The 20115-nt window shown below is 44.0% G+C and overlaps 2 protein-coding genes across 2 annotated transcripts; both read right to left on the reverse strand.

Moving 5' to 3' along the window:
* Positions 1 to 2719: 2719 nt before the first annotated feature.
* On the reverse strand, positions 2720 to 13660 carry LOC119279335. The gene is made up of 11 exons (XM_037560606.1): positions 13109 to 13660; positions 12674 to 12772; positions 11778 to 11881; positions 9323 to 10122; positions 9108 to 9230; positions 8943 to 9031; positions 8651 to 8851; positions 7945 to 8352; positions 7488 to 7571; positions 4889 to 5866; positions 2720 to 3207 (listed from the first exon to the last, which is right to left on the reverse strand). Exons 1-11 carry the CDS (start codon positions 13286 to 13288, stop codon positions 2911 to 2913), a joined length of 3363 nt encoding a protein of 1120 aa, XP_037416503.1. The 5' UTR covers positions 13289 to 13660; the 3' UTR covers positions 2720 to 2910.
* A 485-nt stretch (positions 13661 to 14145) lies between these two features.
* LOC119274878 (cysteine synthase-like) lies at positions 14146 to 17681 on the reverse strand. The gene is made up of 10 exons (XM_037555622.1): positions 17395 to 17681; positions 16989 to 17098; positions 16830 to 16887; positions 16294 to 16557; positions 16054 to 16191; positions 15914 to 15965; positions 15719 to 15798; positions 15276 to 15335; positions 14653 to 14733; positions 14146 to 14534 (listed from the first exon to the last, which is right to left on the reverse strand). The coding sequence occupies exons 1-10, from the start codon at positions 17635 to 17637 to the stop codon at positions 14442 to 14444; spliced, it is 1179 nt and encodes a 392-aa protein (XP_037411519.1). The 5' UTR covers positions 17638 to 17681; the 3' UTR covers positions 14146 to 14441.
* Between the last annotated feature and the right edge of the window lie 2434 nt (positions 17682 to 20115).

Raw genomic sequence — 20115 nt, forward strand, 5'->3', positions numbered from 1 at the left:
TTTAGCGTAGATGGTTCTCATACACTCTTTTCCTTATCTCTGATAGCATAAGTTGTAGCGTGTCTCTATAGGTGCTAGTGCTTGCTGCCGCTAAACCCCTAGCCCTCGTTTGATACCTGATCCATAAATAATGTAGGGCTCCGGTAAGTCTTGCAGAGTATGTCATGTACTCACCTTGCTATAACAAATATTTACAGGCATGGTGTTGGACGTCGTTAGCCAGTTACCCTCCCCATAACAGTAGTTCAGGCAGGCATTTGCTCTTGTTTAAGTCTTCGTAACGCATTTTGTATGGGCGACCCTACGCGTCCGCCGGCCGATTTTTTGATTTTATCCGTCACCTTCACGGTCGTTGAATGCCCGACCTGATAGCCGCCCGATCTACTACCTGTGCCCCGCATATACTAGTTATTTTCCGCAACAACCGCTCTATTGCAGAAATAATAGCACTCTTGCCCCCGGCTCCCTATAGATCTGCGCCACGCGCGGTTTCTCAACAAGAACAATTCCTGTAATAATGCTCTTGTTGCAAGATCTGGTCTTCTCTTATTTCCTGCAACAAGACCTTTGTTGTGAAATCTCATCTTCTACAATTTTCTGCAACAAGACTCATCTTGCAAAACCTCTTCTTCTTTAGTTTTCTGCAACAAGACCCTTAGAAAAATTGCAACAACATCTTTCGCCGCGTCTAATTTTCTGCAACAAGATTTTTTACGCGTCTAATTTTCTGTAACATCTTCCACGCGTCTAATTTTCTGCAATAAGATCCTTATTGCAAAAATTGCAAGAACATCTTTCGTTGCGTCTAATTTCCTGCGACAAGACCCTTGTTGCAAAAATTAAAACAACATCTCCGCCACATCTAATTTTCTGCAATGGGACCCATATTGCAAAAATTGCAAAAACTACATGACCTTGTTAAAACATGAGCCCTCCAGTCGGCTACGCGTCCGCCAGCTGATCTTTTCAAAAGATCGGCCGGGGCGCGAGCCGTCCGATTGTACAACATGAGCCCTCCAGTCGTTTCTCTTTCTTATTTTTCTGAAACAAGACACCTGTTGTGAGACCTCTGTTGTAACATGACCTTTCTTGCAAAAGCATCTCTGACCTCCTTTTGTATTTATGCAACAAGACACTTGTTGCAAAATTTGCAACAACATCTTCAGCTTTTACTCTGTATTTCTGCCAAAAAAACCTTTGTTTCAAAAAAATTACAACATAAATCATGTTGCAGAATCTCGTCGCCGCGTCGTATTCCTGCAACAAAACATTTGTTGCAATTCTTTTTTGCAACAGAGACTACATTGCGGAAACTCGTAACTGCGTCGTATTTGCACTAGCTTCGCCGCATCACAACAACGCCGCTGTTGCAGAAACTCAGTCTGTGCAGTAGCAGCTCCTAGCAACCGCAAACAGCTCGACCGCATATCCATAGATTGGCAGCTTGGGGCGCCATGGCTTGCTGCAAAAAGGTGCTGGAAGGAATGAGGAAAAATCCATGGCTGCTTGACTGCAAGGCGCTTCGTGTGTGTGCAACAAAAAGATATGTGCGGTGACCTGAGAGATAGAGGAGAGCGACGTGAGATATTTTGACCTTGATTTCTCTGGAAGAGATAAGATTGCGCGGAAGACGTGGGCCAAGGTAGCACGTGGCAGATGGAAGAGGCGGTTGATGTTTGCGTGAGATCCGCGGGCGGAAAGGAAGCTTTTCCCAATTTGTATTCTTACATTTGTAAGGTTTATTCGCTTTTGTCTTGATGGAAAGGCCCCCGTCGTATGAATTGTATCTTAATCCAAAGACCCCTGTTATATGAAAAAAAATGATCAGTCGATTGACATCTAGCCAGTCCTAATTTTTTTTACTCTCGTTTTGTGCGTGTAAACGTTTGCAGTTAATGATTTCTGTCGCCTGGTTTGCACGGGCGAAGGAGCGTGGGTGATTTGGGAGGAGTCGCGGTGACAATGATAACGACTGGCGGTGCCGATTCCGACAAAGGTGACGCCGAACATCTGGTACGAGGCGCAGGACCGCGCACGGCTGCTGGGCCCTCGAGGATGAGTGCCGGCTTGTGGTACCGCCGTCGCCCTTTGATCCGCCGTGGCGAGTTCACCTCATGGAATGCGCCCGCGCCCGAGCTGACGAGTGACGATGAGCGGCAGACCACGCGCAGGCACAGCAGGGTGCTTCAGTTTAACCGTGCTCATTACTCTTTTTCTTTCGTCTTTAGTGCTCTTTTCGTTCTTGCGAGTTTTCTTTTCTTGATTTCCTGATGTAAGCGCCTGATGAATAAATGTTATCAGTAATTTACTTTCCCAGTCGTCGATTGAATTATCAAACTGCCTTCTGTGGTGGTATAAAAATTCAGACAAACAGAGAGAACTGAATGAGCAGTTTTATCTTGTGCTCCCTCCGTTCGTGTTCCAGTCCATATTGAAATCTCTAAAAGGGTTCTTATATTTAGGAACGGACGGGGTACTATGTTTTCAGGTCATTCGTGCATATAACATGTCGACATTTCGATCTTACCAAAGGTCAGTTTTTGGTGGAGTCTGCAGACGATGAGCACAATATGCACCAGAATCTCCTGACAAAGAGAGGTGGATGTTTGGGCTTGAGGGATCAATATTGCCAAAACCATTGGGTGCCAGAATTTATTTTGTACTAAGAAATAAAACAACAATACCTGATGCACACTCAAAAAAAGAAGGAAAGTGGGAATGCGATGCAGATGCTCACCCCTACATCTAGACAAAGAATATATAACAATAACAACTCTACAATAATAAAACGGCAATAGGTCAACATGCTGTAAACTGTCCTCAAAAGAAAAGAGAAAAACAGCGTTCATGCTCTAGATTAAATTACACCCGAGACACCAACGTCCAGTTCTTTAGTCTGCTTATGAAGGTTTAGTCGAACCCTGGTACTTCGCCGGGCATCGGAGCGAGCTCGTTCCTCTCGAACCTTCCCTCATCGAAGAAGGTGGCGTGCACTATGCGTCCGCCAAAGTAGCGCCCTTCCAGTTCGACCAACGCCTTGGTTGAATCTTCTGTCCTCTCGAACAGCACGAAGATCCTCACTGCTTCGTCTGCGGGGAAGTTTGCCTGGGTGATCTCGAATATCAGCACGCGCAACACAGCCCCAAACTTGGAGCACTCCGAGGCAATCTCGTCTTCCAGCTCGTCGTCAACCTCGCCCGGACCAATCTGCACATGTTTCATGGTGATGATTAAAAACATGTTGCACTAGACAAAAACTCACACCTTAACTAGAAACAAATCATGTACATGTATTATGAAGCAACACTAAAAAATTATGGTATCATCACTATGTCCCAGCATAAGGCCCCAGTTTAAGCAGTCAAAAACAAACATATAGTCAAACAACACAGTAGATCAGTGGGCAAACCCTGATCCCACAGAAAACAACTCTTCATCATGTAAGATCAAATACCACTTGACAGATAAAACTATAATGATGCCTCATCAGAAAACTCACAAAGCTGAATGCATTCTGTGATAAAAAAAACCCAACCTGTTTGACCTATATTTTTGTATCACAACCCTCAGTGGTCAAAACTGGGTAACGCCATTGTAGTACCCAAATTCGACAAATTCATCAGGTTCTATGCCCATCAAGTACTCCCTCCGTTCCTAAATATAAGTCTTTTTAGACATTTCAAATGGATTACAACATACGAATGTATATAGACATATTTTAGAGTGTAGATTCACACATTTTGCTCTGTATGTAGTCGCTTGTTGGAATCTCTAGAAAGACTTATATTTGGGAACGGAGGGAGTACTATTCAAGATTATACTAATAAAATAGAACAGAACTGTTTTCTGGAAGTACGCCTTCCAGAATAACACAACATTCAAGTTCAGTGATTATATTGCAGAGCTCATATAAACCCACTGGTACAGAATCAATCATACACTGAACTTTCTTTACATGGAATTTGACCTTAAGTTACACGTTTTATATTGAACTAAAAAGCAACCAGCTTATATTGAATAAGCCAACAGCAACCTGTAAAGACTACAATTCCCAGCTGCCTATTAACCAAAATTATCATGTATGAGCTGTCTATGCTATACAGTGGTTAGATTTGGAAGCTAACGCAGTCAGCAAACTATTTAGTTGCGATTTTGCACTACCTTGTCCACCCCAAGTTCTCTTGTAGAAAATAACCAACAGCATAGATATAAATTACAATTACACAAATAGATTCTCACACTCTATATATTGCTAATCACCCTTCAAAATTTTAAGTCTTTAGTCTTTACAGTTCATGTGTGTATCAGTATCATCTGAAAATAGATCAAACAATAGCCTGTGCACTTCAACCATAACAGAAACAAAAAATTCTGAAATACATATGCCACCTGATACCTGTCTATGTGTTGACTGGACATTCTACTGTAAATTATCACATATCAGTCAGGACCAGCAAGGCAATTATGTCACATAGGTAACTACTAACTACATTTTGCTAGATGGTATTAGGCTACCAGCACACAAGTAGAGACAATACTAAAAACTATATGCTCAGAATTGGATGATGATATTCTAGAATAGATGCTGTCTATGTATGAGAAACCAGTAATAATAATAAATCAACAACAGCAGCAGATGTACGGTTGGCGGTTGCTAAGGTGATATCTAAATTAGACAACCAACTAACTTCAGCTTAGATATTCGCATAACAGCATAATACATGTCAGCGTATATGAACACACAAGGATGCATTTTGCAACTCAGTGCCTAAGAAGGGAAATCAGGGATAACCCATGAACCACTACTTTGTCCTTATTCATACAAACCTGAAAATGTTGACAAAATGTGGTACTCTTATTATGCAGAAGTCATGGGAAAAATATTTACCATGTTACGCAGCAGCACTACTCTGGTGGGCTGGCCTTCAAAGTTGGCTGATCTGGGCCTCCTGGAACTGCTCTCATCGACAATAACCCCTGCCCTCCGATCAGTCTTCCTAGCAACCAGAGGCGCTGTGATTCCCTGCTCTTGCTTGCCGAGCCCCTGGCCTTCCTTCCACCCCATCTTGGCCATCATTCTCTGGGCAGCGGTCATCTGGCCGCCGGCGCCCACGCCCAAGCCAGAGGAGGAGGAGCCTGGGATGGAGAAGCCACTGGCATCGCCGTGGGGCGGAGACGAGACCCTCTGAGGAGTAGCGCCGCCGCCAGCGCCGCTCATGGCGGCCCTCCTCTTCCAGGCTTCCTCGCCGGATATGTTGAGGGAGGAGGCCCTGGACTGCTCCTCCCGCAGGCGTGCCTCGGCCTCCCTCAGCTCGCGCTCCCTCTCCCGCTCCTGGTCCTCGCGGCGCCTCCGGTCGAGCTCCTTCTTCATCTCGGCGTCCTTGGCCCGCTTGAGCTTCTCCTTGCGGTAGTCCTCGTAGTCGTTGGGCCTGGCGGGGTCGTACTCCTCGAGCACGGTGGACTGCACGGCGACGAGGGCGGGGTGGAAGGACGCTGCGGTGGTGGTGGTGACGGCGGAGGCGAGGGGGAGGGGGTGCGGCGGCTGCTGCTGCTGCTGCTGGTGGACGGCGCTGGCCTTGGGAGCGGCGGCGGGGCGGGGGTGCTGGTTCCTGAGGAGGGACGTGGGAGGGGCGAAGGTCGCGGAGGGCTTGCGGAGGGTGGGCGGCGCCATCTTGGTGGCGCTCGACCAGACGGAGGCGGTCGGCTTGTCGTCGTCGCCGGCCGCCGAGGTGGGCGGCGGGAGGTCGCCGTAAAGTCCGCCCAGCATCTTCGGCAAAACAGAGGCAGCACCGGCGGGGGAAATTAAGTCGATCGAGTGGTTGATTCTACCGGAATCCGACGAACAAGGCAGATGTAGCAACCCGCCTCACGATCGGAGAGGCAAACCCTAACCCTAATCGAGTCCACTGGAGCGGATCTCGGTCGGAGCAGGGAGGAAGAAGAAGACTCGCTCTATCTTCTTCTCGAGGGAGACAGCCGGCCTTCTCTTGTATGGGCCGCGGCTGCTGATTGGGCCATTATCGATGTTTTCTCTCTTATTAAGCCCTTTGTCCCATAGCCATGATGACCTTTCCTCAAAAAAAAAAGCCCATTGTCCCAAGTCAAGAAATAATAATTTCTCAAAAAAAAAGTCAAGAAATCATTCCCTCAAAAAAAAAGTCAAGAAATAATACCCTTATAGTTCCTAGAAAATATCAATTTACCAAAAGAACCTACTAGTATTAATTTTACAAATGTTAACGATCCGACGTTAGCTTAGAGACGTTTTTCGAGCGAATGTGATGTGACACATTCGTACGAATCTCAAAGCAAGACACGTGGCAATTTGAGTGAATAAATCCACGACGATACATTATGTTTTTAAAGCATGGCCATTTGTCACCGGTTCTCCTCGACGCAAGCATGGCAATTTTTTGCTGGTAGCATGGCAAATTCTGATTAAGTTGGAAATTTTCTTTTTAGGCTAGCAATTCTCCATGTTACGAATCCTCGAAAACGTATGAGAATTACTCTACTGCAGCATGGCAAAATCCTGACAATGTTTTTGCTAGTGTGGCAATTTTTCTTTACAAGATAGCAATCTTTATACAAAATAGCATGACAAATATATCTATTTTAGCATAACAACTCTCTGAGCATTTATTGGGAGTGGTATTTTGATGATATGCTCTCAGACTGCGGCATTCACTCGGATAACCTCCCACGGAACAATAGTTTGCTAGGGTGACCTCATGAATATCAACATAATATTGAGGCCCATTAATTTCTACACCAGTATTTAACATCTAGAAAAATATAAAATCCTTTTCCACCTTCAAACAAAGCATTTTCTTTTCACTTCTAGAAAAACATAACACCGCGTACGCGACAACCAGGCTCTTTGTATTATTCTTCTATATTGAATCCACTGGAATCGATTACAGATTGATTTATACACATCATCCATTCCTCTCTTTTTTCGACGCCATAAACGGTTGCTCGAGAATCATAAATAACTTAATCATCATGATTATTGTACAACAGGAACAATGACAGCATCAAACATTGTGGGGTCCTTTTTCTTTACTTTCCCTTTCAACCCCTGATTCAACTACTACTGTTTCCAGGTATTACCATCCTCATATGTACAATTTATCCTGTAAAACAAGGAATGCAAAATTCTGTCAATCATCTGCAGCCAACTCCATAGGCAAAGATATTTGCCTGATAATTTATATACCTAACCTCGCAACAGAAAATCCTGGAGATGCTTAGGACTGCTGCTCCGACGCCGTCCTCCTTTGGAGATCAAATTTATGGTTGAATATAATTATGGAATTTTTTCTAAGGGGAAACATGAATTCTTCAATTTCCTTATTTTTTTTCATCACTCTGAACCTCCTTTTAGTGACTGCACAAGAACAAAGCTCAAAACCCCAACCATGTAGTGGATGATGCTCATGCCCACAAGGAACTCAAATATCCAATGTGATCGTATCAGAACTTACCTTGTACTGGTACTTCTTCCTCAGCCTGACAGCCAGGCGCACACATCTTTTTACATTGATTTTCAGTATATTGTCGTTGAACATCTGAAGACAAACGGACCAGCTCAGTTCCAAGGAAAATGAAGAGTACATGTATACAGATGCAGTTGCAGTAGATATAAACTTGACGAAATTGACATGCCATGATCCATCCAATTTCAGCTTGAGAGCAACTTATATACACATATCATGCTATACATAGAATTACTAGCAGCTGTCCTGGCTTGCAAGTGTTAAACTATCAAAACTGAAACGTGCAATCCTACCCATAAACTGGAATGCACAAAAGTCTGCCGCAAATAAATAAATTTTACTAGTTATTTCATGCACCCAAGGCTTTAAATAACATGGGGGGGTGGTGGGGGGGGGGGGGACAGTGACTGAAAATTCGAAAAGAGAAGGTAGTGACCCAACTTGCCTTGATAGCATCATCTATTGAGTGAGTATCTCTAATAATCTTGTGCCGATTTATTATCAAGATTGCTGCTACACAGAATATAGGCAGTTCGTCGTCTCCATTCTTTGTCAAGACATTTGTACTCAAATGAGGCATATGTTGATGCCTTGCCCAGATAGTAGCACCTGACAAGCCACACAGGGGATTTCTTGTACTAGATTTCACTCCAGGGTTGCAAGACACGCGGATTTCACCATTTCTACGATGGGATCTCCTGCTTTTGGATTTTCTTCTCGTGTACTTGTTCACCCGGGGCTCTTCTTTGGCCTCACATGAAAAATCATTCTTCACATCTAGTAGCAATTGTTCTAGGCAGTTCGCTTCCAAATTCCTGATTGCATCTTCATCAAAATCAGCAGCCCACATCATCTGAAGACAGAAAGCACAGTTAGTTAACCGAACAAATGAAGAGCCTTTAAAATATAATTGTTGATTTATGTGGGTACTTCCCCTTGGCTAGTGTAATGCCAAATAAAAAAAATAGTTAGTAGATTCTGCTATGCATGTACACTAACTTAACCATCTTGTCACAAACATCAACTATTTCAAAGAATTCTCGTATAAATTTCATGGAACACTAACGACTAAATACCCAAGAAAAAAATCTCTATACAAATTAGGAACCGTCCAAACTAAACCACAAATATCTTTGAAGTGCCTGACAGACCTCCCACATGCTCAGCGACTCCTCAAAAGATAGCTCTCGACGAAAAAGCACTAGCAGCATCCGGAAAGCGAAATGGAGGCTTTCAGCACCAATTGCTGATAAATGCTCAAATAATTCTGTATCTGTCAATTCCATGATCTTCCACAATGCTTCCAACTGCTTCATAACTCCTGTAGGTCCCTCGAGCTGGAAATTTTCACGCTGAGATGCAACAAAATTTGTATCATGTATTAAGTCACGCAAAATACCAACCTAACATAAGCCAGTATAGTTTGACATAGATGCAAATTACCATCCTTCTCAGTAGCATCTCAAAACACCAAAAGGCATCTGCATCATCCTCGTATAGAACAACAAAAGGGGAAAGAAGATCGCTCATACCTACAGTCAACTTATACCATTTAGGCAGCTTAAATAATTGAAGCAAAACGATGTAATGCTCCATCAAAATGCAAACCTTGACAGTATCCAGTGGAAGGATCAACCCATGCATAAACTGCAAGTATATCTGACATTCTCGCCATATTTCTTGATTCTCCATAGAAATCGAGATGGCTATCTGTTCTGACAACATCGACCACTGCATAACCATTTCTGGCAATTAGAACACAATATGACAATAATAAGAGGCCATTGTAATTGTGTGGTGTGAGGGGAAAAGAGTAAGTATACCAATTCTATGCAATGTCCATAGCCACTCGGCGACTCTGTCTTTGTTTGCAACCGGACTGTCGGATTTGGTTCCGTCAACAAAATCTGCTTCTGGCGCATCAGATATCTTCAAAGAATCTACTATTTCCCTGTTGTAGCCAGTGTCATCCAACCATCTACCCTGTTTGAACGCATCAGAGTGAAAGATGGCTGAGTCACTGTTGCTAGCCCGAAACAGATCACTGGAATTGGACTCCATAATGAGATCTATGTTATTATTGATCTGGAAGCTGTGCATGCGTTCGTCACGTTGTCTTAACCTATCTTCAGGAACTGAGAAACTACAAAGACTTTCGTCAACCCCATTGACATCCCCACCATCATTTGCGAACAAGTTTGTACCAGGCAGGGAGGGATACTCCATGAACGTCTCACTGTCATATCTTGGTTCACCCATGTCATTGTAATCCCCAGAATCTGACAAGCAACTATTCACCACTGTGGAGGACACCATAAATTTGGATGAATTATATACAGAGCTATCATTATGTGCGTTGAAACCAGCTACTTCAGCTGATTTGCTACAGCTTTGTGACTCTGGTGTTCCAGCAGAGTCATAATTTAAGTTCGAGTTTTCTACTGTACTGCCAGGTGCATTTTCTGAGGCTCGTTGACTTGTGCTGACTTCTTCTCTACTGTCATTTTCTTTTGGCATAGTCCTGACATCCATCAGCTTTGAGCCAACAGCATACGCAAGCTCACCTGTACCAATGCTTGGGTGCATACTCTTGCATTGCCTAACTAAACATTGATATTTCTCCCTTCATATAAATAAAAAAAAATCACTAGGTTAGATGCTTCTGAAAATGCTCTACAGCTAACATGTGTAAAATTATAAGAGGGAAGACATCACGGTAAATTGCAAAAGTAGGAATTTGGTCACCCTGCTTGCAACATAGGAATACATAACAAATGCAAAACAAACATTCCAGTCTCCTAGGTATGAGGAAATATTACTATATGACCGATCAGGGTATATAATGTTTGAATGAAAAATCATATGTAGAGATACCATATAGATATAAACTAGGATCCTTGTACCACTACTAGGAATATATAACCATTGGTCAGTAATGGTTCAGACCTTCAGTTATTATACATTGGTGGTTCGATAACTGAACGTTCAGTTGTCACATACTAGTGGCCACGAAGCAAGAAAATTAGCTATATTGACCCAAGCTACCTACGAATCATGTTACTTAGATTCTCTGTATTTCATTTACCTACTCTCTAGTATAAGTGCAAAATATCTTGAGTCATCAAGGGAATGAAGGGGCCTAATGGAAGTGCAGAATACAAGGTTAAACCACAAAACTGCAGGTGAGGTGGACTACCAAAGTAAATACAGTTATCGAGCCAATTATGTTTGTCTCAGTGCTGCGTAGGCGTAAAAGCAGTCACGGTAGATAACCAGAGGCCATGGAAGTCTGTACATGCATGGCGAGGAGCTCGGTGGTCACCATGACTGGGTGGTGTTCGTCGCTTGGGGATTTAAGTGTCTGTCTGTCAGTGTGCGTGTGTGTGTGTGTGAGGGAGGGAGGGAGAGGGACAGAGAGAGAGAGAGAGAGAAAGAGAGAGAGAGTATGCTCCCGCCAACGGGCTTCCGCCCACTCCCTTCCTGGGCGGCTGTCTCTAGTTCTGCAGCATTGCCTTGCTCCGCCTGTGCTCCACTTCCGTTCCACTTTTCCCCCTTCTCAGTTATCCGTTTCTCCCTCCGTCCCTTCTGTTATCTGCTCTTCACCATTCTTTTGTTTTCCCCCACCGCCTCTGCCTGTGATCCACTGCTATGATCTCCCCAGCCTCTGCTATGCCTATGCTCTACTGCTATGATCTCCCCAACCTCCTCTGCGAATGCTCCACTGCCATTATCTCCTCAACCTTCTCTAGCTTTATTCTACTGCTAGGATCTCCCCACTTGCTTATCTGCTTTTCTCTACTATAGAAGTGTAGAAGTAGAAGTACTTCTCTCCCTTATTGGTGTTGACCTCTCTAATTTATTGTTCAAGACAGCTATTTATGGTCACCTTATGCCACCCAAGGAACAGTCAGGTAGCATGATTGCCTAGTCCGCCATGAAAGCCATGGAGCCAATTACATCAAATGTATCAGACGTTGTCTCCCATGTTCTTCAACACACAGATACAAACATAAGGACAACTGTAGCCTGCGGCAGTGGTTTTAATGCTTCATATATAGAAGACAACAAGGAAAGGATGTGGAGATTTAGCTACAAAGGTTCCAATTTCAGTATAATAGGATGTGGAGATTTAGCTACAGAGGTTCCAATTTCAGTATAATGCATAGATGACCGAATCGAAGCCTGCTACAGCCTATTATTCAAGATAATAAAATGGAAAACAATCATGTTTCTAAACATAAGGTAGCATCGTATGAAAAACAAAAAAAGGGATCAAACCTTCGAGCGGCTCTTAGTTTCCTCCTATACTCTGTTGTGCTACTTAAGGCATAGCACCCAAGAAGAAACTCCCAAACTTCTGCTCGAATAGAGGGATCCATGCCCTGCACATCAATAATGGAGGTAAATAGCTGCTTTAAGAGCAGAAAACCAGTCTGTTCTGTGCTTAAATTATTGACAGTTTGGTTATTTATGAAAAAAAAATCATACTACACAAAGATTAATAGCAGTGCATTACATGAGTTGCTTTGAAGGAACATGATTCCTTTTCCCCCACTGTTTACATCAAAGGACAGCACTAACCCAAGAAAGCAATCTGATTCATTCATCTCACGGTGCAAAATTTCACAATCAGCTAGAGTAATCAGATCGAAGGAGAGCCTTGGCACAGTGGTAAAGCTGCTGCCTTGTGACCATGAGGTCACGGGTTCAAGTCCTGGAAACAGCCTCTTACAGAAATGTAGGGAAAGGCTGCGTACAATAGACCCAAAGTGGTCGGACCCTTCCCCGGACCCTGCGCCAAGCCGGAGCTACATGCACCGGGCTGCCCTTTTTTTCTAGAGTAATCAGATTGGCATTTTAAGGGAAAATTACTACAATGAGCGTAGCTAATCTAAATTTCCAAGGAGATGGGTGGTGCATCTAATGTCAAATGAACTGTGTAAGGTGTGGTCAACATATGATGTAACTGATATTTCCTGGGTTCTGATATAGAATACAGCATAAACATAATTTTCCTAGGGCATGATAAGGCATTGCAATACGTTTCTCATCATGCTTTGAAGGTGATGCCTGAAGGCCGGAAAAAAACATAGCAGACATGTCTACAAACATAGGCACAAGGAGATGAAAACCAAGCCTCTGAAGCACTAAAGGAATACTAATAGTCCACTCACCCCTAAGACAATGAATTTGAGGGCCTTACGGAAGCCGATGACCTTCCCATCGGCATCGAAACACGCGTTCCATTTCTCCGGCCTGAGCATTTTGCCCCCCTGTAGAATCGAATCGCAGATATAGTTAGAAAGAAAGAACGCAAAATGTGAGTAGTGCGGGCAAAAGAGGTGAACATGAATCAAGCTGCGCACAGCTGACAATGCCATGGAGACTCTGGTTCTGGTGCGGCAGGTATCGATACAGAGTCTATGCTGTATATATGCTAAATATAAACATTGTGCCGGCTGACAAGACGAGTGCCTAAGCTATATTTAGAGGGGTGACGATGCCGAGGTGTTGACAATGAGGACTGGTTATCCATCCTGATGGCATTGGCGTATAGACTAGAGAGGGAGATGTGTGGTTGAAGGAGGAGGAGACGGCGGAAGGGGGACCTTGAGGTAGTAGGGGTCCGGGCTGAGGCCGCAGGGCTCGCGGACGAGGGAGCCGAAGCCGCGCTGCAGGTTGCCGCACATGATCCATGACTTGATGTAGTCCCCGCCCCCGCCCCCGCCGGCGCCGGAGCCCGCGCCGCCGTTGCCGTTCCCGGTGCTGCGCCTGTGGGGCTGGGACATGGATCCTCCCCTCCCGTCCCCGGTACGGCGGCGCGGCGGGGGCGAGGGGAGTCCAGATCTCCGGCGCGCGCGAGTCGGCGGGGGGATCCGAATCGCGCGAGGGGCCTGCTGCCTGCTGGCTGCTCGAGCGGCAGGAGTCGAGCCGGCGGCTCCTCTCCCCCCTGCTGCTCTGGCGGCGAGCTCCTGGTCCTGGAGGGGGTGGGCGGGGTTCTCTCTGCGTCTCGTCGGCGGGGCCGGGATCCGCCGCCTATGGCTTGCTGGCTGGCTTGGTCTCCGTCCGTCGGTCTGGGGCGCCGCGGTTGCTTGGCTTGGTTCGAGGAGTCGTGGGTGGGAGAGGGGGAGGGGGTGGAAGCAACGAACCAACCTAACTGCAACTGCTCATCATTCGTCTCCTCACTTGCTTCCTCGCTTTCCTACCTTCTCTACGTGCCAACGACCCAACAAAACGAGTCGAGTACACCAGGAACAAAAAATGGAAACTGAATTTCTCCATGATAATAGTGCCAGTTCATCTCACTTATTTTTTTAAATTTTCTTAGTAGTAATTCATTTTATTTATTACTAGTAATTCGTTTTATTTATTACGAATTACACTGCAAACTGAACAAAAAAACGCTTATATCATTTTTTTCCTTACTATTATTACGACATCCTGGGAAGTCCTCGTGAAGGGTATGAAACCCATTTGGGCGAGAGTAGTACTAGGATGGGTGACCTCCTGGGAAGTCCTCGTGAAAGAGTTTCATATCTAGCCTACCCCAACTTGTTTGGGATAAAAGGTTTCGTAAACTATTATTACGACATCGAACCTACCAACAACAAGACAATGAAACTACAAACACCGTCAAACCTTGAGATAAACCAAGCTCAGAAAAAACATCAAACACAAACATTTTCAAATTTCAACGTATACAAGCTGCCTGATTTCTGCCTTGAGTGAGTGAGTGAGCGAGCGTTGCTCCTCCAAAAAAGTGATGTGATTGTTTCCTTACAACCATGTGTATCATCATATATCAATCAATCAATACCAACAAAATGTGAGCGGCAGGTGTAGGTCAAGCGTTCGTTTCCATGTATGCCGCCTTATTCTTATTCGGTTCGACGGAAGAGGAAGATGCAGAAAAAGCTTCTTTGCAAAGCGTGGAAATGGTCCTCACGCTTCGGCCTCCATCTTCTCGCACTCTTCTCTGATGGACTGGAACAGCACCGACGACAGGTACCTCTCGCCGAAGCTCGGGAACACCACCTGTTTGTCGCGCACACAAAACAAACAGCAATGTCGGTGTCGATCGTCATTGGATGTTTTCAAGAGAAGAGTTCTATGGGCTAGAAATATGACATGTTGTAAGATCAGCGGTGTTTACCACTATCAGCTTCCCGGCGTTCTCGGGTCTCTGGGCGACCTTTATGGCAGCGGCCGCGGCTGCCCCAGACGAGATCCCGACCTGCACAACATACATTCATATATTGGTTCAGGGTTGCTGACCTCTGATTCATAGACGACTGACTGACATGAGAAACAAAAAATGCAAGCTTCCTACTATACTTATTAACCACTACATATGAGGAACAGAACAGACATACATATGAACAAGTGGTTCATGATTTTTTGCAACAATGAGATTATATGGTGGTCTCCTACGCCCTGGCCCCACATGAGATTATGTGGATATGATGCAACAACAACTGTCCTTCTGAGGTACCACCTGCCCACCGACTAACCTCCTCCTCCTCGTGCATCTCCTCGTGCATAGTAGTACTAAGAAAAGACCCACTATTTCTAGTCTAGATCCACAGAGAAGACCGCCAGGTGCTTACACTTACATAGCAAGCCAAGGGAAAAAACTGACTAGCATGATGTGTGTCATGATTCCCCAGCTTCTTTAAGCATATAAACATTTGCAACTAAAGGACGATATCTCAAAAAGAACGCCGCATCAATGTATGGAACACACAAAAATTGCATCAACATGTGAAATTACAATACCAGCAATCCTTCCTGAAGAGCCAACTGCTTTGCTGTTTCAACGGCCTCATCGCTTGATATCTAGAACATAAGCAGAACGTGGTTAGATATAACTATAAGAAAAGAAAGCTCTGCAGTAATAGTCCTAAGAAAGTAGTACCACACAACCCTATCATTTGCATTGTACCAAGCAGAGCAAAAGGAGGGATGATCTACTCATGCAAGGACAACATCCACATGACTGAAGACGTACCACAATAGAACTAGCATATGCAATTGTGCTTGTATAACTACGTAGAACTAGCATAATAGAACTATCAGCCTATGGTGAGACGTTAAGAAAATACAGTGAAATGGAATAACTGGCACAGTTCAGCTGAATTCAAGAAAGAAACTACAACCTTCATGTCTTGCTTTTATTCTAAAAAAGGTGAAATATACTGACGGATAGCAAAAACTCTGACCTCAATTACTTCATTGAGAACATCACTGTCCAAATTCCTAGGAACAAATCCTGCTCCAATGCCTTGAATCTTATGTGGGCCTACACAAGCGGATAACAGTTGTAAGGCAAAGAACATAAGTTTGACAAGCCCAAAGGTAGTATGTCTTCTTTTAAAGGAAAACTCAAAGGAAGTCTTTTCTGATAGCAAACATACCGGGTTTACCACCAGAGAGTATGTTACTTTCAGTAGGTTCAACACCAATAACCTAGAAAAAGATAACAGTATGAGCACTATAGAGTAGTTTTTTTAGAATATAACAGAGTACATCTTATTTGGGTGGAATTTGAAGGAACCTTGACATCGGGATTTTTCTCCTTCAGGAAACGACCAGCACCAGATATTGTTCCGCCCGTTCCGATTCCACCAATGAATATATCTACCTTCCCTTTTGAATCCTCCCAGATTTCTGGCCCAGTAGTCTCATAATGTACCTGATTGAAAATCAATAAAGATAAACATCAGACTCAAGTAGGTTAGAAGTAATAGGCACACTTACATAAGAGTAGAGACACATGACTACTTCTCTTTGTTACCTTTGGGTTGGCAGGGTTGTCAAACTGCTCAAGCATGTATGAATTGGGTGTCTTATTCAAGATCTCTGTAGCTTTATCTAGGGCCCCTTTCATCCCTTTTGCAGCATCTGTGAGCACAAGTTCAGCGCCAAAAGCCTTGAGTAGGACTCTCCTCTCCATGCTCATTGATGTGGGCATTGTCAGTATCAACTTATATCCCCTGGAAGCAGCAATGAAAGCAAGACCAATTCCTGTGTTTCCACTTGTTGCTTCCACCAAAACACTCTGAGCAGAGAACAGGAATTAATATGCATTTATTGTTATCAAATAACTTCATCTCTTCATACAAATTATTACTCCCTCCGTTCCTAAATATAAGACCTTCTAGAGATTTCAATATAGACTACATACGGAGCAAAATGAGTGAATCTACACTCTAAAATATGTCTATAAACATCCGTATGTAGTTCTATTGAAATCTCTAAAAGGGCTTATATTTAGAAAAGGAAGGAGTACAAAAGAGAAGGAACATGAAAAGAAGTCAGCAAGTATCTCACCTTTCCGGGTGTTATCAAGCCCTTCTCTTCAGCGTCGGAAATCATACTGATTCCTATCCTGAATCATAAATCGGTTGGGAGCTGCTTAGCTGGTCGGTCCATCAGGGGAAGAAAACGAAACACTGAAACGAGGAGGCAGATGAGAAGTTGTTATGTAACCTGTCCTTGACACTACAGCAGGGCTCCATAATCTCAAGCTTGGCGGCGACGTTGGCGACACAGCCCTTGACAATCTTGTTGAGATACACCATGGGCGTCTTGCCGATGAGCTGCGATCAAATTCAACAACAAACAAAAAAATCCTGAGACGGGTGCTTAAACTCTGAGATGGATGATGTTTTGTTTAATTACTGATGAAGAATTTGTCCGTGTGAAACTAGGATGATTTGAGATATGATGAAAGAAGGATGCCGCAGGGTCAAACTAGATCTTTACTAGTTCAGGCTTTGTGGCATCAGCAAGCTCTAGGCAGCAGAAATCCTACCAACCCCGCTACTCCTGACCGGGCACACACTGGAAATGGAGTGATTGAACTGGAGGCAGTGGACAGACGGTGGTTGGTTACCTGCGTGACGTCGTCGGCGATGTTGAGGCCCTCGACCTCGGTGGCGAGGGCATGGCGCCTCCACGAGGGGGAGGGGGCGGGGGCGTTGACGGCGAGGAGGGAGGAGCCGGGGAACCTGCGGGCGAGAGGCGGCAGGACGGCGGCCTGCCGCGCCTGCGCCGGGCGGGCGGCCGAGAAGCCGAGCTGGGCCTGGGAGGCGGCGGCGGCGGTGGCGGCGACGGGCGATGGTGTCCACGGCGCCATCCTTCCTTCCTTCCTTTCCGCTCGGATTCTTGCTTCGCTGGGTCTCGGAGGGGATGGAAATGGATGGATGGATGGATGTTGGATCGAGTATGGGCCTCTTTTCGTTGCGATGGAGGGATGGATGTATTCGGACCTGGAGATGGTGTTAGTACATTCGTTCATCGGCCATCACACACCAGATATCTCTTCTCCACTAATAATTCCAAAGCACACACTTTTTTTGTCTTACATTTTAAGCACAAAAAAAGTATGGTCCGAGGATGATCAGCCACAGTGGGACCGAGACACGACCCTGCTCCGGGTTTTTTTTTTGGCGAGAAAAACTTTCAATCTATTCATCAACCGGCAAGGTAGTACAGAGAATTTGAAGTGTGGGCATTCATATTCGATGCTAGAGTTTACAAAAACCGTTTATTTTTTAAACCTGGCGAGGTTTTGAATAGTGGTTTTGCCTCTCTTTTTTTGCAGGTTCTAAAAATATGTGCCGGCATTTGTGGATTTAGGACAAGTTTGGAGTTTATAACATGCAAATTTTCATCACAAGAGTATGAGTATTTGTTTCATGCGCAACGGTGGAAAATGATAAATATTCTTGTACCGAAAATTAAGTTTAGGGTTTGAGATCAATTCTCCCTGTTCTTATACCGAAGATAAATTGCAATGTTTTCTTGATGAATGCGTATGATTCTCAATTAATAGAATCCATGTGTTTGTGCTTTTCTCTATTTATTTTCAAATTTTTGAAATTGCAGTTTCCCTATATGACTGGGATTTTTGTTCCTTTGTTTCAAACAATGAAAAGGCTAGTTCACATGTGTCGAGATTGTTGGTGCAGTCACGTGTGCTCCATAAATAACACAAAAGATAAGAGAACTCTGTTGTTGCTTTTTAAACGTGGTATAAATGGTCACATGTGGGAATGAACTATGGGCTACATTTCATCAAGTTTGCTAAAGTTTTAAATTTTATAATTTCTTGAAACATAAAAAAATCACCTTTTGAAAATGGTTAGGGTTTTAATTTATATGATTTTACAAAGTTTTGCTTTGATTTAGAGAGTTACATTGTTCAAGGCTCAAGCCGCACCAAGCACTGTAGATCGGGATTTAAAAAAACCCTTGTTTTTAAGGCACTCACTTTTTTATGGTCAAAGGTTGAACTTGTTACCTGATCAATTACTACCAAAATGACAGTATATTCATCTATTACATAGAGAGTATGAAAATATGTAAGAAAAATATATCTCCCTAAAAAGCAAGGTTGTTAATATATCAATAATTTTTTTTCAAACAGGAAAAGGCACACAAGGTGCCCAAATGCATTCACCTCAAATAGTAGTACAAGGTCATGTTTAAAGAGACAAGAGTTGAGAACAAGAGTAGCGCCTAACATCATTTGATGAAGAAAGCCACTCGAAGCACGGATCTAAAAAAGATCCTGATGAACATCTAGGCAGCAAAAGGTGCTAGAGCAGAATTAGAAGAAATAGTTGTAGCTAGGAAGTAATACACTAGATCGCGTAAGTAAAACTCTTGTGAGCATCCTGGTCACTTCAAGACATGATTCCTTTGACTTGCAAATTTCCCTAAATGCTGAAATTATCTCCCAGTAAATTATCCCTTCAACATACTTCAAATCGCAGCGGTGAAGAGAACCTTAGGGTGTGTTTGGTTGAGGAACCAAACGGAACGGAATGGAGTGGTTCCATTCCACAGGAACGAGTCCATTCCATTCCTGTGTTTGGTACCAACAAAAAAGTGGAACGGGTTGGTTCCGTTCTCGTGTTTGGTTAGCGAGATGAAACGAAAAATGGAACCACATAAAATTCAAAAATTTGGCAGCATTTCATTTATATTTTGAAGAAAAACAAGATAACATATATACTAACAAGAATCACACATATATGACATAAACCAAACACAAACTGAGGAGGAACATATATATTAACAAGAAGAGCTTTTTGTTTCCCTGTCCATGCTGAGAAAGGCGGCGCCAGGGAGGGATGGAGAAGGCAAATCGAGAGAGAGGGAGATGCGGGAGGGTGGCGGCGCTAGTGCAGGGAGTTGCGAGAGGATAGGGTACGGGTGCGGGGCGAGGGGGCGAGGGCTCATTCCCTATCGTCCGGTCGATTTCGAGGTATGCCTCGGTTCCGCATAATGAGGGAACATTCCGTTCCATGGGACGGGTGGGTTCTGATTTGTTCGACTAAGCAAACACGGGAATGGGCCATGACGTTCTACCCGGTGACAGCAACCAAACACACTCTTAGAATGCCTGCATGAAGAGAATGAAAGTGGCATAAATTTTGAAGCACATGTCTGATACGTCTCCAATGTATCTATATTTTTTTATTATTCCATACTGTTTTATTATCAATCTTGGATGTTTTATAATCATTATATAGTCATTTTATATCATTTTTTGGTACTAACTTATTGACATAGTGCCAAGTGCCAAGTGTTGTTTTCTGCATGTTTT

Source organism: Triticum dicoccoides, chromosome 3B (assembly GCF_002162155.2).
Source record: "Triticum dicoccoides isolate Atlit2015 ecotype Zavitan chromosome 3B, WEW_v2.0, whole genome shotgun sequence".
NCBI classification, from domain to species: domain Eukaryota; kingdom Viridiplantae; phylum Streptophyta; class Magnoliopsida; order Poales; family Poaceae; genus Triticum; species Triticum dicoccoides.

Coding starts and splice junctions, on each gene's coding strand:
- LOC119279335 (XM_037560606.1), bottom strand. CDS start 13,288: ATGTCCCAGCCCCACAGGCGCAGCACCGGGAACGGCAACGGCGGCGCG. Junction 9,231..9,322: donor ATGGACATTGCATAGAATTG/GTATACTTACTC, acceptor ATGGTTATGCAG/TGGTCGATGTTGTCAGAACA. Junction 9,032..9,107: donor TTCCACTGGATACTGTCAAG/GTTTGCATTTTG, acceptor AGTTGACTGTAG/GTATGAGCGATCTTCTTTCC.
- LOC119274878 (XM_037555622.1), bottom strand. CDS start 17,637: ATGGCGCCGTGGACACCATCGCCCGTCGCCGCCACCGCCGCCGCCGCC. Junction 17,099..17,394: donor TCGCCGACGACGTCACGCAG/GTAACCAACCAC, acceptor ATTTGATCGCAG/CTCATCGGCAAGACGCCCAT. Junction 15,336..15,718: donor TTCTCAATGAAGTAATTGAG/GTCAGAGTTTTT, acceptor CTTATGTTCTAG/ATATCAAGCGATGAGGCCGT.